This window comes from Medicago truncatula, chromosome 4 (genome assembly GCF_003473485.1).
Source record: "Medicago truncatula cultivar Jemalong A17 chromosome 4, MtrunA17r5.0-ANR, whole genome shotgun sequence".
In the NCBI taxonomy this organism is placed as follows: Eukaryota; Viridiplantae; Streptophyta; class Magnoliopsida; order Fabales; family Fabaceae; genus Medicago; species Medicago truncatula.
This window is the reverse complement of record NC_053045.1, coordinates 50,284,805-50,298,519: the sequence shown is the minus strand read 5'-3', so window position 1 is coordinate 50,298,519 and position 13,715 is coordinate 50,284,805. Positions and strand designations below refer to the sequence as shown.

The following is a 13,715-nucleotide window of genomic DNA, read 5'->3' as shown; positions in this document are numbered from 1 at the left end:
TATAGTAAAGTCACACAAAAATTAGGTTAAATCTATGGTTAATATTGCATCACGGGTCAACATTTAGAAATAAGAGAAGAGATGACATTTTGCATAAATTAAACTCAGGGTTAATATAGTAAAGTCGCGCGAAAAAACAAGGTTAAATCTAAGGTTAATATTGCGTCACGGGTCAATATTTAGAAATAAGATAACATTTAGAAATAAGAGATGACACTTTGCATAAATTAAATCTAGGGTTAATATAGTAAAGTCACGCAAAAAAATTAGGTTAAATCTAAGGTTAATATTGCGTCACGGGTTAACATTTAGAAATAAGAGATGACATTTTGCATAAATTAAATATAAGGTTGATATAATAAATTCACGCGAAAAAATTAGGTTAAATCTAGGGTTAATATTGCGTCACGGGTTAACATTTAGAAATAAGAGATGACATTTTGCATAAATTAAATATATGGTTAATGTAGTAAAGTCACGCGAAAAAATTAGGTTAAATCTAGGGTTAATATTGCGTCACGGGTTAACATTTAGAAATAAGAGATAAGAGATTATATTTTGTATAAATTAGATCTAGGGTTAATATAGTAAAGTCACGCGAAAAAATTATGTTAAATTTAAGGTTAATATTGCGTCACGGGTTAACATTTAAATAATAAGGGATGACATTTTGCATAAATTAAATTTAGGATCAATATAGTAAAGTCACGCGAAAAAATTAGGTTAACTTTAAGGAATAAGAGATAAGAGACTTGTTTATTTGTTAGTAAAACTAAGGAGAAAAATTATGAGTGATTTGTTCATTTTGATTTCCCTAACAATTAACATTAAGATTTTGATTAAATTAAATAGGGTTAATATAGTAAATTTAAGCAAAGAAGTTAGGTTAAATCTATGGCAAAATTTTGCGTTCGGGTTAACTTTAAGGAATAAGATATTAATTTATGAGTTTTTCTATTTACACCCCATATTTTTCTGGTTACACCCAAATTTTCTTAAAAAAAATTTATAATACCAAAATTGTCCTTTTATATAAATTTTCTTAAAACCCTAATTTTATTCATTGTCAGTGAGTTTCACCCTCTTTCACCCCACAAAGCGATCGATCAAACAATTTGATGTTCAATATCAATCTCCATGAAAATTAAAGAGTGAATCAAAATATTTTTCATCCATACTCAATTGGATATAAGTAAGTGAATTTCTTCTTCTATTTGCTAGTTTCAATTTTTTTCCTTCAACTGCAATGATGCACTGTACGATTACGGTTTTAATTTACATTGGCAAGGTTAACTTAAATTCAGTTTAAGTAGGTTCATGTAAACTAAGTTTACATGAACCTACTTAAACTGAGTTTACATGAATCTACTTAAATTGAGTTAACATGAACCTACTTAAACTGAGTTTACACGAACCTACTTAAACTGAGTTTACATGAACCTACTTAAACTGAGTTTACAAAATCGCAGAACTGTGAATCGCAGAACAAGGAAAACACAAAATCAGAAAACACAAAATCAGAACTGAGAACCCATAACAAGAAAAACACAATCGATTGAAGAACAACACTTGCTAACCTGATTTGCTTCGAATTTTCTTTGAAATCATGAATGGACGTGAGAAAGTATGGTTTTGAAAATCTTCGCAGAACACAATCGATCGATTGGAGAATTATGGTTTTGGAATAAGGGTTTTGGGGTGTAACCAAAAAAGAAGGAATAGGCTTTTTGAAAATCAAATTTTATGAAAGGATAATCTTGTCATTTTAGGGTGCAACCATGATTAACTAGGGTGCAAGTAGAAAAACTCTTAATTTATTTGTTTAGTAAAATTAAGGAGAAAAATTAGGAGCGATATTTGTTCATTTTGATTTCCCTAACAATTAACATTAACATTTTGATTAAATTAAATATGATTAATTAAATAGGGTTAATAGAGTAAATTTAAGCAAATAAGTTCGGTTAAATCTAAGGCAAAATTTTGCGATTAAATTAAATAGGGTTAATATAGTAAATTTAAGCAAAGAAGTTAGGTTAAATCTAGGACAAAATTTTGCGTTCAGGTTAACTTTAAGGAATAAGAGATAAGAGATTAATTAATTTGTTTAGTAAAATTAAGGAGAAAAATTAGGAGCTATTTGTTCATTTTGATTTCCCTAACACTTAACATTAACATTTTGATTAAATTAAATATGATTAATTAAATAGGGTTAATATAGTAAATTTAAGCAAAGAAGTTGGGTTAAATTAATCTAAGGCAAAATTTTGCGATTAAATTAAATAGGGTTAATATAGTAAATTTAAGTAAAGAAGTTAGGTTAAATCTAGGGCAAAATTTTGCGTTCGGATTAACTTTAAAGAATACTAGACCATTGACCCATGCTAACGCACGGGTCATTTTAAGAAGTAAATATTCACTGTAAAAATAAAACAATGTAGTTCGCTTGAATGTAAAAATTGTCGTGAATCAAAGCATAATGTCAATTACGATAGACTTTATTATTGTTCCATAATTCTAAGACGCAGTTTTTGTTACTTTAACATAACATATAATTTTAAAAGGGAAACTGAAGTTTGTTGACATGCAAATAGTTTCAATAAGTAAGAAAATGAATAGTACACAAAAAAGTCCTACACATTACGGAAAACTTCTTTGTAGACCACATTTGATGCAACATCGGTATAATCGTCGTCCTCGTCATTAATCAATATCTTTAAACCACCCCTCGAACAATACGTGTGAGTAAGATATGATGGTTGAGCAATAAAGAGTATTACTTATCACGATAAGCACAAAATAGTGGAACAAAATTAGGAAATGCCCAACATTTTAGGATAAAGATTAATATGAATAAAATGAAATTAATATTTTTGATGAGACTTTTTTTTTTTACTTAAGAATTTGGCATGTAAATAGGGAGGGCAGAGAACAAATGGATGCACTTGAAGTGGAATAAATTTAGAAAATGCCCAACATTTTAGGATAAAGATAAATACAAATAATATGAAATTGATATTCTTGATGGGGCAGTGTGTTTGACTTAAGAATTGACTTGTAAATTAGGTTTAGGGACGCATAACAAATGATTAGAATAGTTGACTCGGGTGAAATGTAGCAGTTACTTGAATGAGAAGAATTAGGATTTTTAGTATGTTTCCACCCAAAATATATTTTAGAGATGTGGATGAAATCTCTTACTTATTTGAATGAGAGAAATAAGGATTTTAGTTTGTTTCCACCAAAAAGTTACTTTAGAGATGTGGATGAAATCTCTTGGTTAGTTGAATGAGAGAAATTAGGATTAGGATTTTAGTTTGTTTCCACCTAAAAAATATTTTAGAGATGTGGATGAAATCTTTAGTAGTTACTTGAATGAGAGGAATTAGGATTTTTAGTTTGTTTCCACCCAAAACATATTTTAGAGATGTGGATGAAATCCCGTAATTATTTGAATGAGATAAATAAGGATTTTAGTTTGTTTCCACCAAAAAGTTACTTTAGAGATGTGGATGAAATTTCTTATTACTTGAATGAGAGAAATTAGGATTAGGATTTTAGTTTGATTCCACCCAAAACATATTTTAGAGATTAGGATTAGTAATTGTTAGTAATAATGTTACTAAAAGTGTCACCAAAAGGTAGTAATTGTTACTAATAATGTTACTAAAAGTTATGCTACTAAATATAGTTTGAGGAGCACAAACACAAATATATAAATCAAAAACCAAAGCAAGCAAGGCTAAATTATTTATAAAATTCAAGGGACATTTGCTAAATTCAAAGACAAAAAAATAGATGCTTCCAAAACTCTAAGAAACTAAAACTTAAAATTCAAACTGGAAAGGTGTTGCACAATTTATCTAAACATGGACTAATTGTAAATAACATCAAGGTAGATGGTATCATATGACCCAACCATCGGAGCACCCCCTCTGATCTTCACACCTTCACGGAGCCTGCGAGCTTCCACAAACTTATTCCAACGCCGTCCTATCTTGAAGTGTTCATAAGGAAAAGTTTCAAAAGTTAGCTCACACACCCATAAGTTACCGCAATCGTCGATAATATTCACAGTTGTCTTGAGGTATCAAGCATCTGCGGAACATTGCCGGTGTAAAGTAGAATCTGCAAAATTAGAAATCCATGTAACTTATATCAACTAAACGGAAAAGGAATAAAAGAAGTTAAGGTGGACACGAAAAGTGTATCATACCATGCAACCTTTAGTAACATCATACTCAGTTAATTTTTTTCGAAATCAAGAACCATGTCAGTGATATTGTGACGATAAGCGAGAAGAGATGTTATTGGGGGGAGATATTCATCGAAAGTTGCTTGCAAATTCATCTTGTCAAGAAGGAAATGCATAAGGGGATCAAAAACCGGGTAGGGGATACTCTTGTGAAACCTATCAGTCAACTGTATATCAAACTGTCCGTCACCAACAAAAACCAAGGTAATCCAGGCACCAAGATCGATTCCGTAAAAGTCACGAATCGCTTTCCATCCCTTTGTGAGAAAAAATGCTCCGTTTACTCTGTCGACTAATACTTCAAAATTGTTGGACTTAGGATCAGTTAATATTGCATAGCGCCCAATTTGATCTCCAAAATCACCGCCAAACATGTTTGGCAAGCATACTGCACCCTAAAAAAATAACAAACAAAAACATCACAAAGGTTGATAAAATAGAATGCAAATAATTAAGAATAGGTATATTTCGCAAAAAACACATACAACATCAATGTCATATTCAAGGATATATGATCTGTATTTCAGTCTCAGCTTGTTGATTGCTTTGTCAAGATCGAAAAGAGGGTTTTCACCAACGGACCTACAAAAGATTAAAAGGGATTGAAAGAATGATTTAAACTTTACAACAGCGAGGAATAAGAGCAAAAGTCTATATATTTAGTATAAACCAGAGTGGAATGAAGATATGGTTACCAGTGAGGCACTGGTATGAAAGCAAAGACTGAATGTTTCTGGAAACCATGTTGATTAAGAAATTTCGGTTTAAGAGAAAGGTATGGTTTTAGAAATAGATTTCGGTTTAGGAGAAAAGATTAAAATATATTGGTGAGGGTTTGGAGGAGGGGAGTTAGGAGATATGGTTTATGGAAATCAATTAGATAGGTTTTAGGAGGAGTGAAGTTAGGAAATCATGGTTAGGGTTTGGAGGAGGGGAATTAGGAAATATGGTTAGGTTTTGAAGGAGGGAAAAGTTGCTAAAATATTAGGTTAAAATATTAGATAGGTTTTAGGAGGAGTGAAGTTAGGAAATCATGGTTAGGGTTTGGAGGAGGGGAATTAGGAAATATGGTTAGGTTTTGAAGGAGGGAAAAGTTGCTAAAATATTAGGTTAAAATTAGGGCAACAAAGCTTTGTTTAGGAATAAAAAGATAAGAGATATGTTGTAAACATATTTGTCCTATTAATTATTCTATTCGTGAAAATTGGATTTTTTTACTCTCTTGTTAATCATTCTACATTTTTAATAGAATATTTTCTTACTCCTTCAAAAAATTAGAATATTTTCTTACTGCCTTTTTTCGTCGGCTACCAAAAATAACAAAATTTAGTTTTATATTTTGTATCCAATTATTTTTTGTTACGAGTTTAAGGGTGTTTAAATACTTTTGAGACTCATCTTTCAAAAAACAAATATTTTTGAGACCCATAAAAAATTATCTTTATTTTTCTTTTGAAGGATTGAGAAATACTTTTACAAGAATTTAGTTTTTGGCCCGCTATATAGTTAATTTATTCATAATCAGTTTTTTGTCCTCGTGACCTTAACTCAATTGGTAGGAACAATGTATAATATATGCAAGGTCCGAGGTTCAAACATCGACCACCACAAAAAAAAATCATAATCAGTTTTAGTCTTTGTAAAAAAAAAATAGCAATCAGTCTTAATCTATCCAAATAAAATGACACCACATATGACGATCTTTTTTTTTTTAAGACAGGAAAATGTAACAACCGTCAGTAAAACATAACAAAGTATTTAAATAATTTGTCAAAAAAAAAGTAATGAAAGAAAAGATTTTTTTTAAAAAATAAAAAATTATTAATAGGAGAGAGGTAGAGAAAAAAAAAAATCATTTTTCAAGAAAAGAATAATAAATAGGACAACATATGTTGATAAATATGGTGCATTTATTGGAGCTTAAACTATGCAATGTTGCATACATTAGAACAATCTAAAAAATAATCTGGTATACTTTTTTCATCTAAAACTTTTTTTTTAAGAAAAGTAATTAAGCTTTTATGCTCGATCTAAAATACTTTTAGACTTGTGTCTAATCACATCACACTGTAATGTTCTTTCCATTTAGATTTAATAAATCATAGTTTACGCAAATTACATCTCACATAGAATAAAGGTTACGCAAAAATATGGATAACATTAGCGCACATTAAAACAATTGTTTAAGTTAGATATTTATAACAAGTTAGTTATTTTAAGTTTCTTTGTTACAAATTGCTCCTTTATGTTTTTTTGTTATAAATTGATCTTTTAAGTCATAAAATATTTACACTATTATCCTTTTTTTAGTCAAATTGTGCTTATGAATCATTTAACATTGAGATTGTAGGTTTAAAAATGATTTTGACAACAAATATGATTACCTATGCACGTTTTTTTTCTTCTAGTTAAGTATCATAATTTTATGAATAAATATTTTATTATATATAAAGTAATCGATCAATTTTTTTTTAATATTGACTAATACACAATCATGGACAACACATTCATAACACTAGAACCAAATGATGAATTGTTTTGATACACAATCAAACTAATTCATCTAATCTCACAACTAACCTAATTCTTCTATTGTAATTAATTTTATTTACATGTGACTAGCTATGATTAGTTAGTCACATATAAATAAAAACTAATTACAACTAACGTAAGTCTTAGTATCCAAATATTTCATAAATAAACTTATCTTAATAGTTATTAACATGATTTATATATTATATACGGTGAAGGAAAGACATGAGGCAAAGAAGAAAACAAGGGAAAAGAATGAGCTAAAATGTTACATTATTACCCTCTTAAAATAGTTTCATCTTCAAAACTAAGCAGTATAAAAGATTAAGGTAGAGTTCATTCACTTAAATAAAATCATATGATAATAGAATCATTTTATCAAAAAGAATGGAGATAAAATATTCTTAAAACATAAATAGAATAAAATAATTATGAATACACAAAATAAATTATTAGGGCTTTACACTAAGCTTTATCAAACAATAAAAGCAACAAAACATGTGCTCTATAGGTTTTGAAATGCAAATCAATTTCACATGCAATAAGATGAAAAATTAAACTATAAGACTATTATAAAATTAAGTATAAATTTTTATTTCGTCGTAATTATAAAGGTGCCTGTAAATTCTTCTTTCTTCAAAACTATATGTTCCAAATCCTTGAATCTTAGTCAGCCAGAGTATCGTGCTTGTAACATGTTTTAAAATAAGATATAAAAAACAACATTAAAGATGGAGTAGATGAGAATTTATGTATTGTTGTCTTCGTAAATGTGTCTTTACATTAAATCATGACTCGTATTTATGTGATACAAATAAGTAAGTAAATGATAAAATATACTTAAAGACAACTAACAATTTATTCACTAATTAAAGTTATAAGAATGTGAAAAATCAAAGGTAGACATCCACCAACTTTATCATTCATAGTATGGTAACAATTATACATACAATTTTTTTTTTGATGATTTTTTCTAGAAATTTTTTAAGAGTAAATAGTCAATTTCTCCCCTAAAATTGTAAGTTTCGTCAATTACTCCCCTGAAATTAACAAAACTTCAATTACCCCCTGAAATTGCATAACGTTAATCAATTTACCCCTCCGTCAAATTTTTCTGTTAACTGTTTACGATTATGATCAAATATCCCCCTGAAATTTTGAACTTATGTGCAAAATGTCCCATAAACTTAAAAATTTAAATTTTTTTTCTTACCAAAAATCATACATTTAGTTCTTCAAGTAGTATATTGTACCTATTGTCATAAAAATTCTATTCACAAGAAAACGAATGAATATATGCCAAAGAAATCATGGTTTTGTCATGTGCAGCTTTTTCATTCATATTTCATATTTATCAAAAAGGAGCAAGATAAATTTTTTACAAATCTATTTAACATGCATTATAAAAATTAAACATGCTGCAGCTAATAGATATGACATTTCTTGCATTATAAAAATTATATCATTAATTAAGTTGCAAATTCACAAACCTAAGTCTTGTTTCTTCTTCCTTCTGCAGATATTAACCTATGAATTTTCTTTATGGACACACAATTATCAAAGACTTGTGTACTTTATGACTGCATACTCTAACATAATTACCAACTTGTGTAAAAAAAGTCTTCTATATATTTATATATTTAAAACACATGAGTAACATACCTTCCATAAAGATTTATATGACCAATAGCTGCATAAACATACATTCCATAAATATTTATATGATTAATAATTGTTAATTGTTTGCCTTTAATATCTTTTGAGTCAAGGATAAAAAAAATATAAATTTTCAAGTTTAGGGGGTATTTTGCACATAAGTGTAAAATTTCAGGGGGATATTTGATCATAACCGTAAACATGCAGTTAACAGAAAAATTTGACGGAGGAGTAAATTGATTAACGTTATGCAATTTCAGGGGGTAATTGAAGTTTTGTTAATTTCAGAGGGGTAATTCACGAAACCTACAATTTCAGGGGGGAAATTGACTATTTAAAACCACATAGTTTAATAAAATTTCTTACAAAATAAATATTTCACCATATTTTTACAACCACATAAAACAATTAATAAATAATAATGATATACATATATTTGTACATTATTGTCCAAAACAATTTATTTTGCTATCAGGGAAAGCTTTCTTGTGTGTTTGCACCTTTGCGGGTTCCAACCTTCAATTTCTCATTTCTTTAATATTCATTAATTTCAAAATAAAATAGTGATATTCAAATTTCTAATCCGTACTTGACATTAGTATCATACTAGTTTGTAAAAATGTAAATATTTGACCATCATGCCTTCAACTAAGGTGATATATACAAGGTTTGTAAAATTTCAATTACTCATTTTTTTTTGGTATTTTTTATTAGCAAAGTTTCTATATGAGTTGAAAATTTCAACTTTAATTATTTTATTGTTAAAGGTTTAAAACTCAAATCGTGAAGATTTAAACCACAGATAACGATATAAGAGTTTAATAAATTAATGAAGTAATTCAAAACATGAAACAAAGTAGTTATAACACCCTTAAGAGTTTAATGTAAATAAATTATTTATTCAAAAGAGTTTAAGATGTTAGAATGAGGTCAAATCAACGCTCAATTAAACCTAACATGCATGGCTACAACTTTTATGTTTACTCCTAAAGCCAATTCCGCACCAAAAAGTCTCAGGTTTTATTTTAATTTCGGGTACAAAAGTGAAAAACTCTTAAAACAAACTTCACGGCCCATCCAATCAGTGTTGAATAAAGAAAATAGGAACCATGCAACCCAACTGATCCCCGTTATCAACATTAGCATCCACATGGATTGTGGTAGGCCATTGAATTCACCAAGTAACTGAGCAAACTAGAAATTTGTGGCTCTGGTTGTGCTTCCGTGAGTGGAACATCTTCTACGTAGAGTATGAAGACAATAGAAAGTACGATGAGGAGCTTTATTGAGATGAACATAGATTCTATAAGGTCCAAACAAAACTCTTCGCAAACTTTTGTTCTCAACGTCCAATAAAAATCATTAAGCAGAAATCCAAAAAATCTAGAGCTCATTAAATATCAGAGGATATTACCAACAACCTTGAAAAAAGAAACCAACCAGTTGCCTATTATCACTTGGTTGTAATCGTCAGAGGCGAGGTCACCAATGAAGGCTCGACAAGGTGTTTGGACTACATTATTTGCAACTTCGAACATGGATAAGCTCAAGACAGTAATGACAATATTATGTGGCTTTGTTTCTGACTCCAGGGTGTCACCAAACAAATGGCCTAGATCAGATGCAAACGCAATGAGCAAGGCAGCAATAACGACTGCAATGACACCTCCTAAAATGAACGGGCGATGGCGGTCGAAACTCGATTGGCAGTGGTCGATGTAATAGCCAATGAATGGCTGGACCACTAAGCCTAATATTTGTCCGAGAACACATACGTTGGCAACAAGGGATTAAAGTTGCTGAAATGTTAGAGAGTCTGATGGTTGATTATACATAAGTATTGTCCGAATTTTAGAATCGGAATTCACTTCGGGTGTTTTTGGATTTTATAATCCGAAAACCCAGGGGTATTTTTGGAAATTTTATAGGGTGCGTGAGAATTAGATATGGTTAATGTTTCCAATTAATAAAATTCTGCAAATTTCTTTTCTTATCCTGTTGTGAACATAACAGAAAATTTCAACATCAAAAAACAAAATGTATCTTCCCTTTTAGGAAGGTTATTGAGTCCTCCACGACTAGCACCCATTCCTCGACCACCAAATCCACGGAGCCTTCCACCTCCTTCAAATCCACCACCACCACTCCTTCCACCTCCACCACCAGAACCTTGACAAACCGACAAACAAAAGAAAATTGTCAAAAGAAAATTTCAACATAAAAAAACAAATAGGATGCTATCAGCAAAACAGTAGTACGACAGAAAAAGAGGAAAATATACCATCGCTTCCTATAAGGCTATTGAATCGACCTCTATCACTGCTTCTTCTTCCACCGCTCCATCCACCACCACCACTCTTTCCACCTCCACCTCTACCACTAGAACCTTGACAAACCTACAAACAAAAGAAAGTTTCAACATAAAAAGACAAATAGGATGTTATCAGCAAAACAGTAGTACGACAACAAAAAGAGGAAAGACTGTTGAATCGACCTCTACCACCACTTCCTCTTCCACTGCTCGTTCTACCACCATCAAAGCATTTCAAATTAGATTGAGCCATAAGTAACGTCTCTTGTTGGTCTTCCAAGCATTTCTTTTCTATTAGGACCTCACGTTGGTAGTAGGTTATACGACTGTTGTACATTGCAATTGTCCTATCGATGTTCTCTATTTCTTCTTTGATTTCCAGTATTTCTTCTTCTATGATTTTTTTTGCCATATTTATCGCACCACCGCACCTAGGTCATCATAATAAACTTTATAAGGGGACTAAATATCTTCATTCCCAAATTTCTGTCATTAAAACATTAAACTACAAGCAAAAGCTTAAATGGTAAGTACTATGAGTAATATGAGTTGAGCAGTCACATTGCAACCAATCAGGGGTGAACTGTATTGCCCATCCAAGGGACATAAGCATCTTGGATACAAGGGATTAAAGTTGCAAACTGTATTGCCCATCCAATTTGGATACCAGCCGCGATCGAAGCTACTACGGTCATCAGGTTACATTAAGGGTGGCGTACCAAAGATTTAATGTGGTAAGGACAGTAGCAAAAGAGTGGTTGAGAGTAGCAAAACAATGGTTGAGTGTTGCAAAGAGAGTAGAAAAACTGTGATTGAGTTTTGTAAAGAGAGTAGAAAAACAATGATTTATCAAGAGAATAAGGGTTGTAAAAAAGGCAGCCATATTCTGTGATATGTGGAGGGTGACATATTGTGTCTGAGGTGAGGGTAGCCTTCTTTCCGTCTACTCCAAATCTTAGTTTTTGAATATCCAAGTTTTTTTGTCTACCAAGCTTCTTTTGTCCATCCAACAACTTCTGGCATAAATTTATTATTGTATCCATTCAAAAGAAAATAACTTCTCCCACACCATTGCTAGCTGCTAGAACATGAACTATTTGCCATTATAAGGGAGAGTTGATGTTTTCCATGTAGAGCTTTATTTTCCTTTTACATACTTTATCCGTCCTAAAATATAAGTCGTTTTGAAAGAAAAAAATATTACACAATATAAACCGCTTTAGAGTACCAATGAAACATTCAATGCTATTTTTTGTATTATATCCTTAACTATTTAATATTTTTTTTCTCCTTTTTCCTTTTTAATTTATCTTTCATGAATGAATGATAATTTAATAAAATAATCCATAATTTACCTTTTCCAGATAAAAATACTTTTTTATTTTAATTTATATCTACCACTACCACCCATCATCGGCTGCAACCCTCCCTTTCCACTACCATCGGCCATAGCTCACCCACCACCACAACCATCGATCATGGATTGTATGTGTCCTTAAAAGTTAGCACCGCTACCACCCATCATATGTCGAGTTATGTTCAAAGATTAAAGATTAACACCACATATCTATCAGGACCAATGTCATTTTTAGGTAAATCAAAATTAAAATTAGGGTTATCATTTGAATTTTTTTGCGACTTGTTCTTATTGTTGTTGTATGGTTTTTGTGGACTCCGTAGCTCAGCGTGCATCTTTGATTTTTCTGGCCTTTTGATCAAAACACTCGGGTCAACATTTCGTGAAACCGTTACCTTAACTTGTTCATCATCTATCCTTGTTTTATATACTCTTGTCAATCATTAATCAACACCCATAATCAATGTTTACTCTCAAAATCATCTATCCTTGTTGTATAGATAATAATAACAGTAATTAAATAAATCAGAATATTAAGTGTGATTACCTTCAATATTCATAAAAAAAAAATCTTAATTTTATTTTTAGATTCATCACAGTCTATGTTCACTTTTAGAACACATTTATGCATATGCAAAAAAAGAAGGATCAGACATATTCACTCCGTGGTTTAAAAACATAAAATAAAGAGAAATATGATAATAAAACTTAGAAATGTTCAAAACAAAAAACAAAAAACAAAAAAGAAAAAGAAAACAGATAAACATAAAAAGAACACATTTTTGCATGGTCAGATTCATTCCATGGTTTTAAAAAATAAAATAAAAAGAAATGTGATAAAATAAAACTTAGAAATGTTCAAACACAAAAAAAAAAACAAAAAACAGAGAAACATAAAAAGAACGCATTTCCGAATGGTTAAATTCTTTCCATGGTTTTAAAACGTGATAAATAAAACTTAGAAATTTTCAAAACACGACAGCAAAAAAGAAAAAGAAATCAAAATAAAACAGAGAAGCATAAAGAATGTGATGAGATTACCTTTATTTTCCAAATTTCTTCGTTGTACTCATGTTTTAAAGTTTGTAACTTGTGATAAGTGAAGATTCGAGCTATAGAAAAAAAATTGTGATTGTAGATTTGAGAAAAAAGAGAAAAAATATTAGGAAAAGAAAGTAAAATGGAGGCAAATGAGACAGTGGAGAGTCTTTGAGGGGAGAGAGACGGGACACTTAACAAGGAAGTTGAGATAATGAACTAATATTGTTCCAAGAGTTTTCTCTATTCATTTATCAACAATGATGTGTGGCGCGAGACGAGACGAATTATTTACATTTGTTAATCATGCACAACCGCTCTGTGTATTTTGGCCATGTGTTGGCTTTGTATGCTTTTCCAGCTTTTTTGTTGGACAACTTATTTCTCTGTACGCTTCCGACAAAAATTATATCGTGCCAAATAGCACTGCATATAAGAATTATATTTGGCCCTCTCCAAAAAAACGAATTATAATTGGATGTATGTGTTTCATGAGGTGCAATTCCGTGAGGTCCAAGTTTCTTGAGGTATAAGTTGTATCCAATGTGATCGATTTTCTTAATGGTAAT

At 30.5% G+C, this 13,715-nt stretch overlaps 1 protein-coding gene across 1 annotated transcript; it reads right to left on the bottom strand.

The window, feature by feature from the left end:
* Nucleotides 1-4,068: 4,068 nt before the first annotated feature.
* On the bottom strand, nt 4,069-12,684 carry LOC11408695 (uncharacterized). Its single transcript, XM_024780748.2, has 8 exons — nt 12,433-12,684; nt 10,935-11,182; nt 10,722-10,826; nt 10,526-10,609; nt 9,862-10,190; nt 9,506-9,634; nt 4,267-4,509; nt 4,069-4,125 (listed from the first exon to the last, which is right to left on the bottom strand). Exons 1-8 carry the CDS (start codon nt 12,441-12,443, stop codon nt 4,069-4,071), a joined length of 1,206 nt encoding a protein of 401 aa, XP_024636516.2. The 5' UTR covers nt 12,444-12,684.
* Nucleotides 12,685-13,715: the final 1,031 nt, after the last annotated feature.